Genomic DNA, 17,116 nt, shown 5'->3' with positions numbered 1-17,116 from the left:
TGCAAACCTAAATGTAACAAAAAGTACCCCATACTGTATGGATTTCTGAAAAAGGCAGAACATTTTTTAAAACTGATTTTGGTTATTTTAAATTTTACAGTATGACCTGTCAGTGATTTTACAATCTAAAAGGGGCAACTTTCTCCAAAAAAGAATGCGACAGATAACACATTGAAATTTCAGGAAAAAAATATAAAAATAACACCAAAATGTTCTATTTGCCCTGATATAAGCCACAGCAGGGCCGAAGAATAGTCAGTCCTTCCACCGGGAAATTGAGGCCAAAAACTGCATTTTAAATCAAAATCGGACCAATTTTAATGCACATAAAAATGCGTCATCTTACAAATTGTTTTGCAATCCAAACTGTACAAGAGCTTGTAAAACAAAAGTAGAAAACAAAAAAAATACGGCAAATGTAAAAAGAGTGCTTAAAACTAAAACATGGAGGTTGTGGTGCCAGTGGATGGAGGTTACAGTTTTCTTATTGCATTGTCAATGTCGGACATCTGTTCCTTCAGCTGGTTCCACTGCTCCGGATTTAATGAGATACCTACAACAAAAACAAACACATATTCACATCATAATTGTTAGAAAGCAAAAAGTAAACAATGTCTCCATGGGTTGGATCTCCTCAACAGCACTTCTATGAATATTTTGCCCAATTCTGAAGTCTGCTGGCACTAAACCCCCCTGCACATAAAAACACTTAAAAAGGGGTTGTAAAAGGTTTGTTTTTTATTTACTAAATAGGTTCCTTAAGGCCCCTTTCACACTGGGGCGGGAGGTGCGGTGGCGGTATTGCGTCGCTATACCATCGGATTTGCAGCGGGATTCGGCCGCTAGCGGTGCAGAGGCACATTGCGGGTGGTATTGCCACGGTTTCCCATTGTTTTAAATGGGAAGGAGTGGTATACACGCCGCTCCTCTCACCGCTCCAAAGATGCTGCTGGCAGGAGATTTTTTTTCTCTCCCGCCAGCGCATCGCCTCAGTGTGAAATCCCTCCGGCTTTCACATTGAGTATGCAGTGCAGGAGTTTTTTAGGCGGGATAGCAGTGCTATTTTTAGCGCTGTACCGCCTGAAAAACTCCTCAATGTGAAAGGGGTCTTAAGCTAGTGCATTGTTGGTTCACTTACCTTTTCCTTAGATTTCCCTTCTAAATGTTTATTTTTCTTTGTCTCAATTTCTCACTCCCTGTTTCTCCTCAGTAAGCTTTCCACCATCATCCGGGCCATTCTGGCTGGGGGTTAGTCAGCCAGAACAGCTTACTGAGGAGAAACAGGAAGTTAGAAATTCAGACAAAGAAAAACATTTAGAAGGGAAACCGAAGGAAAAAGGTAAGTGAACCAACAATGCACTAGCTTAAAATTAGAAAATAAAAACCGAACCTTTACATCCCCTTTAACTGCTTCCGGACCGTGCACCGCATATATACTGGGGCAGGGTGGCCTGGCTGCGCAACAAAAATACCTGTACGTTGTTCGCTTCTTCTGGCACACGCACCCCGCTAATTAGACACAGCGGGAGCCAATCAGCGGGCCTGGCAGGAACAAGGCAATCATTCGGAGAGAGGCAGAACGGCGGTCTGCCTATGTAAACAAGGCAGACCGCCGCCGTTCTGTTTTCCAGAGAGGAAAACAGATCTTGTGTTTCTGCTAAACACAGATCTCCGTTTTCTTCCAGTAACAGCATTCCCCACATTAAACCTTTGAATCTTACCAGTGGCCCTGAACCATTTCATTTCTTGAGTGCAGGTTAATAAATAAAAACAAAAGAGTTTGAAAAAACGTAGTGCCCTGGCTATCTTTAAAACCATAGTTTAATTTAATGTACAATCTTCTGCAGGAAAAATCCAGCAGCTCCATTATTGTCATTACCTTTCCTTCCAGGCTTCAATTCTCCTTGCTGATCCATGAAATATTCTCTGACGTCAATGAGAACTTTTCCTTTGAAGTCCCGAACGCTGACATATCTCATTTTACCAATCTGTTGAGAAAGTGTTTATGAAAGCTTTGCGAGTGGCAGTAACAGTACAACATTCAGGTTTGATCCGCACCTTTGCATTTGAACACAGATCAAATCCATGTACATAGATAGGCTAGGCATTGTTTTGAATGGTGCAAGTACACATCCATTAAAAGTGTTGGCATGCATTTAATTTTCTTATGCATCAAAGCAGCTAGAGAGGACAATAGCAGTGTTGTAAAATGTACAACCGTTCATAACGCACACAATGATGCATGGAAAAAAAAAAAAAAAACACACACACACACACACAACAGAAAAGGTGTGAATCGGGTATTTAAAGTAGAAATTAAGGGTTAAATGCTTGTTTTGTCTAGGGAAATGTAAGCCCTTATTTATGAATAGGGTGAATAACCTTATGCCTCACTCCTGCAAGCTTTCTCCTCTTCATAGCGCTGGTTCCCCTTATTGCCCAACTGGTCACAGCCCTGCGACATTAAACTAATCAGGACCAGTATGCAAAAGAAGAAGGATATGGACAGCCGCACTCCAATTTCTTAAAAAGACGTGCCCTTTATTGGGTAAAGGAAAAATGCACTACAAGTATCAGCACACAGTGGGAAAAACAGCTGATGCGTTTCGCATTGGATATCAATGCTTAGTCATAGTGATATCCAATGCGAAACGCGTCAGCTGTTTTTCCCACTGTGTGCTGATACCTGTAGTGCATTTTTCCTTTACCCAATAAAGGGCACGTCTTTTTAAGAAATTGGAGTGCGGCTGTCCATATCCTTCTTTTGCATATCCCGTGCATTGCCTTCACCCATTGGTTTCTGAGTGGACATTGATTGTTCTAGTGTGCTCACCTGGAGCGGCAGCCTTCCTACCTAATCAGGACCAGTAGTCCTGCACTGTATGCTAGGAAGCCAGGGGCATGCCCACATCCCAAAAGCGTGGAGAAGCGAGGAAGAAGATAATTAACTTAAACATCCTCTAGTCTAGACAAAACAAGCATATAACCACTTCCCGACCGCCGCATGTATATATACGTCGGCGAATGGCACGGACAGGCACATCAACGTACCTGTACGTCCCTGCCTAGACGTGGGTCCGATCGGCTACATGCGGCGGTCGGATCCCCTAGGGGAGCGATCCGGGACGACGGCGCGGCTATTCGTTTATAGCCGCTCCGTCGCGATCGCTCCCCGGACCTGAAGAACGGGGAGAGCCGTATGTAAACACGGCTTCCCCATGCTTCACTGTGGCGGCGCATCGACCGTGTGTTCCCTTTTATAGGGGAGACACAATCGATGACGTCAGTCCTACAGCCACACCCCCCTACTGTTGTAAACACACACTAGGTGAAGCCCAACACGTTCAGCGCCCCCTTGTGGTTAACTCCCAAACTGCAACTGTCATTTTCACAATAAAGAATGCAATTTAAATGCATTTTTTGCTGTGAAAATGACAGTGGTCCCAAAAATGTGTCAAAATTGTCCGAAGTGTCCGCCATAATGTGGCAGTCACGGGAAAAAAAAAAAAAAAAAAAAAAAAAAAAAAAAAAAAAAAATCGCTGCCATTAGTAGTAAAAAAATTAAAAAAAAAAAAAAATTATAAAAATGCAATAAAACTATCCCCTATTTTGTAAACGCTATAAATTTTGCGCAAACCAATCGATAAACGCTTATTGTGATTTTTTTTACTAAAAATAGGTAGAAGAATACGTATCGGCCTAAACCGAGGAAAAAAATTTTTTAGATATGTTTTTGGGGGATATTTATTATAGCAAAAAGTAAAAAATATTGAATTTTTTTCAAAATTGTCGCTCTATTTTTGTTTATAGTGCAAAAAATAAAAACCGCAGAGGTGATCAAATACCACCAAAAGAAAGCTCTATTTGTGGGGAAAAAAGGACGCCAATTTTGTTTGGGAGCCACGTTGCACGTGGCAAAAAATGCATTTAAATTGCATTGTTTATTGTGAAAATTACAGTTGCAGTTTGGGAGTTAACCACAGGGGGCGCTGAACGTGTTAGGCTTCACCTAGTGTGTTTACAACAGTAGGGGGGTGTGGCCGTAGGTCTGATGTCATCGATTGTGTCCCCCTATAAAGGGGATGACACGATCGATGCGCCGCCACAGTGAAGCACGGGGAAGCCGTGTTTACATACGAATAGCCGCGCCGTCGTCCCAGATCGCTCCCCGAGGTAAGCCGGGGGGGGGGTCCCGACCCCCCTCCCGCTAGAAGGCAAGGACGTATATATACACGCCCATCTGCCTGTCCGTGCCATTTTGCGGACGTAAATAGTATAAAAAATCCCTAGATAGCTTCCTTTACCTTAGTGCAGTCCTCCTTTACTTACCTCATCCTTCCATTTTGCTTTTAAATGTCCTTATTTCTTCTGAGAAATCCTCACTTTCGGTTCTTCTGTCTAACTACACACCGTAATGAAAGGCTTTCTCCCTGGTGTGGAGTGTCGTGCTCACCCCCTCCCTTGAGGGGGGAGAGGGCGAGCAGGAGAGTCAGGACGCCCACTAACACACAGCTCCTTTATCTGCAACGTAGAGAGCATCCTGACTCTCCTGCTCGCCGCCTTCCCCTCAAGGGAGGGGGGCGAGCACGACACTCCACACCAGGGAGAAAGCCTTGCATTACTGTGTGGAGTTACAGACAGAAGAACAGGAAGTGAGGATTTCTCAGAAGAAATAAGGACATTTAAAAGCAAAAATGGGAGGAGGTAAGTGAAGGAGGACTGCACTAAGGTAAAGGAAGATATTTAGGGGGGGGGATATGCGTACCTTTACAACCCCTTTAAGGGAACTTTGAGACCCCCCAGATCACCAGAACCAATGTCTCTATTAAAGGATTTTCTCTTTTTTATTTTTACTTTCACTGATAACAGGAAACAGGACAAATAGGGTGAATCTCTTAGACCGCAAACATTCAACTCCACTCTGTTCCAAAACTAAAAAAACATTTTTTATACCTGAAACATGTTATCTTCTGGATCTTTGCTGCTTTGTTTGGCAGATGACTTAGAACTTTCTCCTCCTGTCTTCTGTTTCTTTGTTGGCTTCTCCTTCTCTGGTGGAGGAGCTGGCTTTTTTCTCTTTGCCTGAAAAAGCAATAGAAGGATTAATACAAATAAAAACGCAACCAACACTTTGCCAAATTTCTGCTGGCACATGAAAAAAAAAAAAAAAGACAGACACACACACACAGACAGACACACACACAGACACACACAGACACACACACAGACACACACACAGACACACACACAGACACACACAGACACACACAGACACACACAGACACACACAGACACACACAGACAGACACACACACACACAGACAGACACACACAGACAGACACAGACACACACAGACAGACACACACACAGACAGACACACACAGACAGACACACACACAGACAGACACACACACACACACACACAGACAGACACACACACAGACAGACACACACACACACACACACACACACACACACACACACACAGACAGACACACACACAGACAGACACACAGACAGACACACACACAGACAGACACACACACAGACAGACACACACACAGACAGACACACACACAGACAGACACACACACACAGACAGACACACACACACAGACAGACACACACACACAGACAGACACACAGACAGACAGACACACACACAGACACACACACACACACACACAGACACACAGCCCCATGGCTTTTACCAAACAATTTTTTTTCTTTTAAACCACCACACACCCCAAAAGCTTCTGTATGAAAAATGTGAATTTAATTTAAATACAATTAGTACAAAAATTAGCAAGTTGACTTACCTTCTGGTCAACCTCACTATCTGATTCGCTTCCAGATGAGCTTGAAGACACCAACTCCTTTGATTTAGGCATTCTGCTGAATAACAAAAAGGGAACAGTCATTACTCCAAATACACAACCCATGCACTATGTCTGAAGAAAAAGCTTATGTACAATACATAATGTTCCTACACGGCTTCATCCTCGCTGCAGCCCCAACATTTTCTGCAATAAGTTTTGAAATGGCTTAGTTTTATTTACAGGAGAAACACCCGCGTTCCCACCACTGAACTTTCCTAAAAATGCCCGTTGCCAGGCTGCTATACGAATGAATTTGCTATTTTGAGTCGGTGATCTAGAGAAAAATAAAAAAATATGCAAGTGGTCCAAGTTTCCTCTGCCTTCACCAATGGCATACTTGTTGCAAGTAGCCAAGAACATAATTCGCATATTTATGAACCTATACCCCAATAATCGGATTTTGGATAACACCCAGTGGTGACTCCCCCCCCCCCCCCCCTTTGTCTGCTTGAAGAGCAACTATGGAAAAAATAAAAAAATTATGAAGATTTACTGTTATAAGTCACATCCTTTCCATTGTCAGTGCCATGGAAAACGTACATTTTAGGGCCGTTACTGATTAAAAATTTTGTGTTCAATTAAAAAAAAATCGACTAATTTCAGTTATAACACACATAGCTTTACAATTTTTTTTTAATAAACTTTAAGAAAAACGTAGAAAGTTAGTTTAACTTCAATTATAAAAACGTATCTAGTATATTGACTGTCAGTCACTTTATAGTAGGAGAGAGAGAGAGAGAGACCCTTTCACACTGAGGAGTTTTTCAGGCGGTACAGCGCTAAAAATAGCGCTGCTATACCGCCTGAAAAACTCCTGCGCTGCATACTCAGGCTTTTACACTGAGGCGATGCGCTGGCAGGAGAGAAAAAAAATCTCCTGCCAGCAGCATCTTTGGAGCGGTGAGAGGAGCGGCGTGTATACGGCTCCTTCCCATTTAAAACAATGGGAACCCGCTGCAATACTGCCCGCAATGCGCCTCTGCAGAGGCGCCATTAACCCTTTATCAGCCGCTAGCAGGGGGTTAATACCGCACCGCTAGCGGCCGATTGCCACGGCTCCCGCCCCAGTGTGAAAGGGGCCTTATGGAGTGGGTCTAGAGATGGTCGCACAGAAGGCCCTCTCCCCAGTTCCAGCCTAATTCCGTGCCCCCCCCCTCCTCCTCAAATTCTATGAAGCGCGATACGTTATGTATTTACTCGGCATATCATCTTCCACATTATACAAAAAAATGTGGGCTAGATTTATGGTTCCGTTTTTAACTCATAAAACTATTTTTTTTTACCAGGGGAGAAAAAAAAAAAAAAAAGAATGATTTTCACATGTAGGCGTGAAGTGTCAGAATTGGCTCCGATGGGAAGTGGTTAGTTTCTCTTTAAGACGAGATAACTAAAGTACAACCACATCATTTCCTAAGCTCAAATCTATTGTGCAGCGCCATCAGCAGAATCAGCCCAAGGCTTAAAAGTAATTGTAAAGTCAAATTGTTTTTCCTATAAAAATAAACATGTTATGTTTTACCTGCTCTGTTGCAGTGAGTAGCCCTGATCCTCCTCTTCTATGATCTTGGCCTGTTCAGTGCCCACACAGCAGGGAGCTTGCTATGGAAGCACCCGAGCCAAGTCACAGCTCCCAGTGTCCTTTTAGACACAGACCCCCGGGAAAGGAGGGGGCTGAACTTTCGGGAGAATAGGGGAACCTGTCAAAAACAGGTCCCTGTCCCCCCCAATTAAGCAGAAGTTCCACTTTTACTCAAACAAAAAACACTTTACATCATTTCTAATTCCCTCCACTGTTTAGAAAACGCCAACATTTTAAAATTTGATTTGGTGTAACTTGTTTTCATTTAAATGTTTTCTGTTTGACCCGCCCCCTCTGCCTTCACCATCACCCAAGCAAGATGTTTGAGTCTCTTGGGATGTCATATGTCAGGAGGCATTACCTTACACCAGGGGTCTCAAACTGGCGGCCCTCCAGCTTTTGCGAAACTACAAGTCCCATGAGGCATTGCAAAGCTGACAGTTCCAAGCATGACTCTCACAGGCAGAGGCATGATGGGACTTGTAGTTTTGCAACAGCTGGAGGGCCGCCCGTTTGAGACCCTTGCCTGAGGCTGGGTTCACACTTGTCCGACAAACGCTCCAACATAGGGAGCTCATGTCGCATGAAAATCAATGTTTCCCTATGAGAGCTGTCTTAACTGGTCCGACACAAGTTGGTCCGACTTTGAAAATGCTCCCTGTACTACTTTGGTTCCGACTTTAATCCTACATCAGCCCATTGTATATCATTGAAGTCGGACCAAAGTAGAAGCCTTGTCCTTACCTTCCGACTTTTGACATCCAACATGTGATTACAGCAGCAGTAAAAGGAATTTATCTCACACTGGGATTGTTTTGATTGATCAAAGAACAAGTCAAACTATCACAAAGTCGGATCAAAGTAGTATCCTGTTCATGAAAGTAGGATGGATGTAGGACCAATGTAGGATAAATGTAGGACCAATGTAGCAGAGCAAAGTAGGATGAAAGTCGTGTAGTAGTGTGAACCCAGCCTTACACCATACCATGCATAGAACATGTAAACCAGGGTGTGACAAATTTGCTTTGAATCTAGGAACCAGTTTTTTTTTTTTTTTAACCAAATCTTACGGGTGGAACATTAACCAGAAGACGACCTTATCCTTTAACCCTTTCACAGTCAGCAGCTTTTGCATTTTTTTTTGCACACATTTAAATGTATTTTAGATCTGAAGAGGACATAAATCCCCCCCCCCCCCAAGCATATTTTCTGAAAGCAGACACCCTAGTGTAGTGGTCATCACTCCTGTCCTCAGGGCCCACCAACAGGCCAGGTTTGCAAGATAACTGAAATACATCACAGGTGATATCATTTGCTGCTCAGTGATTGCAGTATTCTAGTCTGCATCTCTCCGAGGTAATACATAAAACCTGGCCTGTTAGTGGGTCCTGAGGACAGGGTTGATGACCACTTTCCCTAGAGAATAAAATAGTGGTGGTTCCAAAATGTTGCACGATATTCCAGCAAAGAGTGCAAAAAACATTAAGGCTTCATTTCCACTGGCGTTTTTACAGCCACTGTTAGCCTTTTTTACAGCTTAAAAACGCCTGTCCATGTTTATTTTGTAAAAAAAAAAGCTTTAAAAATGCCGCGGTAGCGTTTTTGCGCGTTTAACATCTGGCGTTTTTACAGCTCTACTCTGGAGCTTCAGAACGCCCTGGTCCTGCGTTTTTTTTACAGCTCAAAAACGCCTATGCCATTTGCAGCTCAAAAACGCCTATGTGGGCATGATGCCATAGATTAACATGGACAGGCGTTTTTAAGCTGTAAAAAACGCTCAGAAAAGTGGCTGTAAAAACATCAGTGGAAATGAAGCCTAAAGTGGTGTTCCTCCCACAAAAATAAAAGCCAGCAGTTACACATACTGCAGCTGATGGCTTTTAATAGGACACTTACCTGTCCTGAAGTCCAGCGATGACGGCACCTGCAGTTTCCATCAGCTGCCCGGTGCTGCCGCCATTACGGGTAAGGGAACCCGGCAGTGTAGCCTTTCGGATTCACGCCATTCGTGAGACCTCTCTCCTATTGGTTCAGCGGCCAGGGGAGAAGGGAGCCCACTGTGATGTCATGGGCAGTGTGCTGGACTCCCGGAAGTGGGAAACCCCCCCCCGAAAAGGTCCAAATTGTGGCACCAGACGGGGGGGGATGTTCCACTTTTGGGTAGAACTCTGCTTTATGTCAATTGTAGGGGGCGCAAAGACGCAATAAATTACCCTTTTTTCCATAAAAATAAAATAAAAAAAAAGTTGGTTGCGCCAAGTAAATAGATACCAAACTTGTCAACCCTAAAACTTAAAGTGGAGCTCCACCCTAAAGTGTCACATTTGACACCTTTCAGGGGGGAGGGGTGCATATACCTGTCTAAAGACAGGTATTTGCACCCACTTCCGGCCACACAGTTTCGGGTTTTCTGCGGGCATGACGTCACCTCCCATTGTGCTCTGGGAACACTCGGCTCCCAGAGCACAGCGGGAGCCAATCAGCGGTGCAGCGCAACTCTGGCATGCGCCGTAGGGAACCGGGTAGTGAAGCCGGAGCGCTTCACTTCCTGGTTCCCTCACTGGAGGATGGCGGGGGGGCAGCAGAGTGACATGCGATCGCTCGTCCTCTGCTGTGGACGGCGCTGGACTCCAGGACAGGTAAGTGTCCTAATAATAAAAGTCAGCAGCTGCAGTATTTGTAGCTGCTGGCTTTTAATATTTTTTTTTAGTGCCACATCCACTTTAAACCTAAAAGACCCTGGATGTATCACCTGTGCTCCACTGAATGTAATTCAATGCACATCGCATTACATTCATTTCCGGCCTTTATGGCCGGGGGAAACTGTCAATGGGGACTCAGAAGTGGCGTCACGGGCGAGCACAGGGTGTGTGGAGCAGGCACCAGGATGCAATGTGTCGTCATGTCGCCTGGGGGTTTGTTGAGCCTTGATGTAAATGGACATTGTGCTAGATATCTGCAAATGTGAGATCCGACATCCCATCATTAGGAGGGAGGATGAGACCACCAGTTCCCCAGAACAGAAAGTAAGAAAGGTGGTGGCATGGGACAGGGCGCCTGCGTAATTAGAACAAAGATATTACCAAATGTAAAGGGGACAGTGACAAATTTGTATTGGGAAAAGTTACTATTTAGCCAAGTTGCAGAATGATCTTCTTGACAAGCAGAAAGGTGCGCCAACATAGCTTGTTAAAAATGGAAATTCTTTGATAGAAAAACCAGCAAACATGTAACTAAACTTCATATTCTCCCGTCTGTCAAATGAAAAAGAAAAAAATATGTAATGGCTTCATAACAAAGCATGCAACATGTTGTGTAGAAAAATGAAAGCCGAAGAAATTGGACTCCAGAGCAACTCATTTTTCCACATCAGTTTATATAGCAAACGTGTTCCCCTTGCTTCTGCAACCGCATGCAGAGCCAGTGATCTAGTTTGCAAATAAAAGCTACCAGGAGATAGTCAAACAATGCCGACATTCTTCCTTCTTGGCTCACAGCTCCATAAAAGGGGTGGTTAAAGGTTTGTGTTTTATTTTCTAAATAGGTTCCTTTAAGCTAGTGCATTGTTGGTTCACTTACCTTTTCCTTCCATTTCCCTTCTAAAAAAAATTTTCCCCTTTGTCTGAATTTCTCACTTCCTGTTTCTCCTCAGTAAGTTTTTCAGTAAGCTGTTCTGGCTGACTAAGCCCCAGCCACAACGGCTTGGATGATGGGGGCAAGCTTACTGAGGAGAAACAGGAAGTGAGAAATTCAGACAAAGAAAAAGAAAACATTAACCTCTTTCCCACCGGGCTTGTTTTTCAGATTCGGTGTTTACGAGACTAAAACTGTTTTTTTTTGCTAGAAAATTACCCCCAAACATTATATATTTTTTTTCTAACACCCTAGAGAACAAAATGGCAGTCATTGTAATACTTTTTGTCACACCGTATTTGCGCAGCGGTCTTACAAGCGCACTTTTTTTTGGAAAAAAAAAACACTTTTTTGAATTAAAAAAATAAGACAATAAATCTTGCCCAATTTTTTTATATACTGTGAAAGATAATGTTACGCCGAGTAAAATGATACCCAACATGTCACGCTTAAAAATTGCGCCCGCTCGTGGCATGACGTCAAACTTTTACCCTTAAAAATCTCGATAGGCGACGTTTAAAAAATTCTACAGGTTGCATTTTTTGAGTTGCAGAGGAGGCCTAGGGCTAGAATTATTGCTCTCGCTCTAACGATCTCGGCAATACCTCACATGTGTGGTTTGAACAGAGTTTTCATATATGCGGGCGCTACTCGCGTATGCGTTCGCTTCTGTGCGCGAGCTCGTCGGGACGCTTTAAAAAAAAAATGTTTGTTTTCTTATTTATTTTTATTTATTTATTTAGTTAATAATTTTTTACACTGACATAAAAAAAAATGTATCACTTTTATTCCTATTACAAGGAATGTAAACATCCCTTGTAATAGAAAAAAACATGACAGGTCCTCTTAAATGAGATCTGGGGTCAAAAAGACCTCACATCTCATAATTAGACTTAAATGCAAAAAAAATAAAAAAATAATTGAAACTGTAATTTTTTCAAATGACAAAAACGCTGCTGCCGTTACCGAGATATCCATCTTTAAAAAGAGGACGTCTTTTGGACATGGGGCGGTGGGCAAGAGGTTAAGAAAGGAAATAAAAGGAAAAGGTAAGTGAACCAACAATGCTTAAAGGAACCTATTTAGAAAATAAAAAATTAACCTTTACAACCCCTTTAAGAAAAAAAAAAAAACAAACCCACCCTCATCACCTACCTTATATACCCCAACAAATGGTAAGCTTTACCAAGCATGACCCGTATATTTATTACAGGTTCTTATATAGCACTGTCGATTTACGCAGAATTTTACATATATTACATGGACATCAGTCCCTGCCCTCAAGGAGCTTACAATACAAGAGCCCTTTAACACTGAAACATTGCTAAAACGTTGCTCGTTATTGCGGCGCTTTTCGGGCAGGTTTTAAGGTCACGTGACAAGGTGACCTTTAATAAAAAAACAAAAAATACATCCGTTTTGCATCGCTTTCAAAACTCTTTTGTCGCTTAGGAAGTGCTGCCCAATCATTTCAACGGGACGTTTTTAGCAGCGATTTACCGTCAATTTCGCGGCACTATTCGGCCACTATCTGGGGCGCTTTTAACCACCGTTAGCAGCCGAAAAAGGTTAAAACCACCTGAAAAGCGCCAATTTGCCAGCGGTATAGCCGCGGCGCCCATTCATTTCAATGGGCAGTAGCGGTGGAGGAAACCGGTTTCAACCGATCCCCCCCACAGAGGAAAGCGGAGTTTGTTTTTGCAAAGTGCGCAGAGACGGATTAGTCATCCACGGATCCACCCGTGTGAAAGGGGCCTAAAGGTTCTGAGGGCTGATTAACAACAGCATTTCACCCAAAAGGTGGAACTTATCTGTCCCCCCCCCACCTTTGGTGGGGGGGGTACCCATTTTTTGTAAGGTCCCCTGTCCCCACTTCTGTCAGACCCCCCCCCCCCCCCCCCCACCGGACCAATTGGAGTACAGTGCGGTTGGCAGTAGGGAACCGGCAAGACAATGGTAGCACCTGGGAGTGAATGGAAACATCGGCGGTGGTGCCGACACGGCTGGATCCCTGGACAGGCAAGTGTCTGATTATTAAAAGTCTGCAGCTACAGCATTTACAGTACATGTAGGTGAGGACTTGTTTTTTTGTGGTGGGGCTCCGCTTTCGGGCTTTCCTTGGTGCATTATATGCATTGAACGTCACTCATATGTGATCAGGAGTACAGGGATGAGAACCCGCGTGTCACTCATATGTGATCAGGAGTACAGGGATGAGAACCCACGTGTGTCACTCATATGTGATCAGGTGTACAGGGATGAGAACCCACGTGTGTCACTCATATGGGATCAGGAGTACAGGGATGAGAACCCGCGTGTGTCACTCATATGTGATCAGGAGTACAGGGATGAGAACCCGCGTGTGTCACTCATATGTGATCAGGAGTACAGGGATGAGAACCCGCGTGTGTCACTCATATGTGATCAGGAGTACAGGGATGAGAACCCGCGTGTGTCACTCATATGTGATCAGGAGTACAGGGATGAGAACCCGCGTGTGTCACTCATATGGGATCAGGTGTACAGGGATGAGAACCCGCGTGTGTCACTCATATGTGATCAGGAGTACAGGGATGAGAACCCGCGTGTGTCACTCATATGTGATCAGGTGTACAGGGATGAGAACCCACGTGTGTCACTCATATGGGATCAGGAGTACAGGGATGAGAACCCGCGTGTGTCACTCATATGTGATCAGGAGTACAGGGATGAGAACCCACGTGTGTCACTCATATGGGATCAGGAGTACAGGGATGAGAACCCGCGTGTGTCACTCATATGGGATCAGGAGTACAGGGATGAGAACCCGCGTGTGTCACTCATATGGGATCAGGTGTACAGGGATGAGAACCCGCATGTGTCATTCATATGTGATCAGGAGTACAGGGATGAGAACCCGCGTGTGTCACTCATATGTGATCAGGAGTACAGGGATGAGAACCCGCGTGTGTCACTCATATGTGATCAGGAGTACAGGGATGAGAACCCACGTGTGTCACTCATATGGGATCAGGAGTACAGGGATGAGAACCCGCGTGTGTCACTCATATGGGATCAGGAGTACAGGGATGAGAACCCGCGTGTGTCACTCATATGTGATCAGGAGTACAGGGATGAGAACCCGCGTGTGTCACTCCTATGTGATCAGGAGTACAGGGATGAGAACCCGCGTGTGTCACTCCTATGTGATCAGGAGTACAGGGATGAGAACACGCGTGTGTCATTCATATGTGATCAGGAGTACAGGGATGAGAACACGCGTGTGTCATTCATATGTGATCAGGAGTACAGGGATGAGAACCCGCGTGTGTCACTCCTATGTGATCAGGAGTACAGGGATGAGAACCCGCGTGTGTCACTCCTATGTGATCAGGAGTACAGGGATGAGAACCCGCGTGTGTCACTCATATGTGATCAGGAGTACAGGGATGAGAACCCGCGTGTGTCACTCATATGTGATCAGGAGTACAGGGATGAGAACCCGCGTGTGTCACTCATATGTGATCAGGAGTACAGGGATGAGAACCCGCGTGTGTCACTCATATGTGATCAGGAGTACAGGGATGAGAACCCGCGTGTGTCACTCATATGTGATCAGGAGTACAGGGATGAGAACCCGCGTGTGTCACTCATATGTGATCAGGAGTACAGGGATGAGAACCCGCGTGTGTCACTCATATGTGATCAGGTGTACAGGGATGAGAACCCGCGTGTCATACATATGTGATCAGGAGTACAGGGATGAGAACCCGCGTGTCAGACATATGTGATCAGGGATGAGAACCCGCGTGTCATACATATGTGATCAGGGATGAGAACCCGCGTGTGTCATTCATATGTGATCAGGAGTACAGGGATGAGAACACGTGTATCATTCATATGTGATCAGGGATGAGAACCCGTGGGTGTCATTCATATGTGATCAGGAGTACAGGGATGAGAACACGCATGTGTCAAATGTGATCAGGAGTACAGGGATGAGAATCCGCGTGTGTCACGCATATGTGATCAGGGATGAGAACCTGCGTGTGTCACTCATATGTGATCAGGGATGAGAACCTGCGTGTGTCACACATATGTGATCAGGGATGAGAACCTGCGTGTGTCACACATATGTGATCAGGGATGAGAACCTGCGTGTGTCACACATATGTGATCAGGTGTACAGGGATGAGAACACGCGTGTGTCACTCATATGTGATCAGGTGTACAGGGATGAGAACACGCGTGTGTCACTCATATGTGATCAGGTGTACAGGGATGAGAACACGCGTGTGTCACTCATATGTGATCAGGTGTACAGGGATGAGGAGGAAGCCCATTGATGTGGGGCTCCTCCATATGTCTCGCCCCCCTGCTCCTGTAGGATAATAAGGGGGGCATCAATCTTGCTCTGGTGATAATGGCATGAGGGGGGGGGGTGCTCAGGAAATGAACAAAGACTTGTATTCTCTCAGGGAGGAGGGGGCGGGGGAGAGAGAAAGGACCAGTTCTTTGTCTTGGAGGGAATAATGGAGGATGAGACACACACACACAGCCGCCAGGTATCCGAGGCCTCCTCCTCTCCTCTCTGAGGAGCCATTTTGCCCTCAATGACAACAACATGGCCCCGCGGCCTCAGCACCCTGCGCGCTCCCGCCGGCGGGAGAATCCACCCGCTCCTCGTGGACGCGAGATGATCCCCCGCGAGACTCCTTCCCGCCCTCGCCCAACATGAGGCGTCCTCTACAGTGCGCGCCCTGCAACCCCGGAGGAGGGTAACCCCCGTTTATGCCACCTCGCCCTTGCCTTCTATTATTCTAAGAGGAGCACTCACCTATCTCCTTGTTCACACACGCTGCTCACACTTCTGCTACCGTCCCTGACAGGAAATGACGTCTCGGCGCCTCTCTGTGCGCCCCGCCTGTAAAGAGGCGGGAGTGACGAGGGGACGTAGGTGCGGCGGCCATATTGTGATTGGCGTAACGTGGCTGGCGAAGCCATATTGTGGTTGGCGTTATACTCCTGGCACAGAAACCCTTGTAGTTGCTACGGATACCATGCTGTGGTTGGTTTAGAAATAATAGTGGGGTAGATTCAGATAGAATTTACGCCGGCGTATCCATAGATACGCCGCGTAAATTCAAATCTGCCCTGGCGTATCTACTTTCTGTATTCTGAAAGCTAGATACGCCGACATTTTCCTAAGATACGACTGGCATAAGTCTCTTACGCCGTCGTATCTTAGGGTGCATTCTGACGCTGGCCGCTAGGGACGCTTCCGTTGTTGTCGGCGTAGAATATGCTAATTACCTAGATATGCCGATTCACAAACGTACGTACGCCTGTCGCAATGTATTTACGTCGTTTACGTTAGGCTTTTTCAGCGTAAGGTTGTTCCTGCTATTAGGAGGCGCAGCCAATGTTAAGTATGGACGTCGTTCCCGCTTCGAAATTTGAATTTTTTACGTCGTTTGCGTAAGTCGTTCGCAAATAGGGCTGGACGTAATTTACGTTCACGTCGAAACCAATACGTCGTTGCGCCTTACTTGGAAGCAATGCACACTGGGATATGTACACGGACGGCGCATGCGCCGTCCGTAAAAAACTTCAATCATGTCAGGTCATCATACATTTACATAAAACACGCCCCCCTTCCACATTTGAATTACGCGCGCTTACGCTGGCCCCATTTACGCTACGCCGCCGCGACTTACGGAGCAAGTGCTTTGTGAATACAGCACTTGCTCCTGTAAGTTACGGCGGCGTAGCGTAAATACGATACGCTGCGCCGCCGTATCATTGCGCGCCCCTACGTGAATCTACCCCACTGTTTATACTCCAACCACAATATTTGCGCCTGTGTAAGTTCAGTGCTCGCCTGCGCACAATAGGCGACTGAAGAAATTCTTTCAATGATAGGCAGTACTTTTCGATAGAACAACGGCTCAGGTGGGAGTGGGCGTGATTAGAGCATGGGACGGGCGTGACCAGAGAATGGGATAGCCAATCGGGAAAGGGAAGAGGCGGGAGGAGGAAATATCA

The 17,116-nt window shown here is 45.3% G+C and overlaps 1 protein-coding gene and 1 non-coding gene across 3 annotated transcripts; both read right to left on the bottom strand.

Annotated features, from left to right (window-relative positions):
* Positions 1-293: 293 nt before the first annotated feature.
* SUB1 (SUB1 regulator of transcription) lies at positions 294-16,015 on the bottom strand. Of its 2 annotated transcripts, none has more exons than XM_040338007.1 (5): positions 15,909-16,015; positions 5,821-5,896; positions 4,954-5,082; positions 1,880-1,988; positions 294-553 (listed from the first exon to the last, which is right to left on the bottom strand). In XM_040338007.1, exons 2-5 carry the CDS (start codon positions 5,890-5,892, stop codon positions 474-476), a joined length of 390 nt encoding a protein of 129 aa, XP_040193941.1. In that variant the 5' UTR covers positions 5,893-5,896; positions 15,909-16,015; the 3' UTR covers positions 294-473. The 2 variants fall into 2 exon arrangements, with proteins under 2 accessions (XP_040193941.1, XP_040193950.1); XM_040338016.1 differs by having other exon boundaries at positions 5,821-5,893; positions 15,909-16,012.
* LOC120925389 lies at positions 10,766-10,898 on the bottom strand. Its single transcript, XR_005746664.1, has one exon. It is a non-coding gene; the product is annotated as a small nucleolar RNA SNORA66 (small nucleolar RNA).
* Positions 16,016-17,116: the final 1,101 nt, after the last annotated feature.

Source organism: Rana temporaria, chromosome 1 (assembly GCF_905171775.1).
Source record: "Rana temporaria chromosome 1, aRanTem1.1, whole genome shotgun sequence".
Classification (NCBI taxonomy): domain Eukaryota; kingdom Metazoa; phylum Chordata; class Amphibia; order Anura; family Ranidae; genus Rana; species Rana temporaria.
Note: the sequence above shows the minus strand (reverse complement) of the source record. Positions and strands in the feature narration are given on the sequence as shown.

Excerpts from the sequence above, each read along its gene's own strand:
- SUB1 (XM_040338007.1), bottom strand. The coding sequence starts at position 5,892 with ATGCCTAAATCAAAGGAGTTGGTGTCTTCAAGCTCATCTGGAAGCGAA. Across the intron at positions 5,083-5,820 it reads ATAGTGAGGTTGACCAGAAG|GCAAAGAGAAAAAAGCCAGC; the intron begins GTAAGTCAACTT and ends TTGCTTTTTCAG. Across the intron at positions 554-1,879 it reads ATTGAAGCCTGGAAGGAAAG|GTATCTCATTAAATCCGGAG; the intron begins GTAATGACAATA and ends TTTTTGTTGTAG.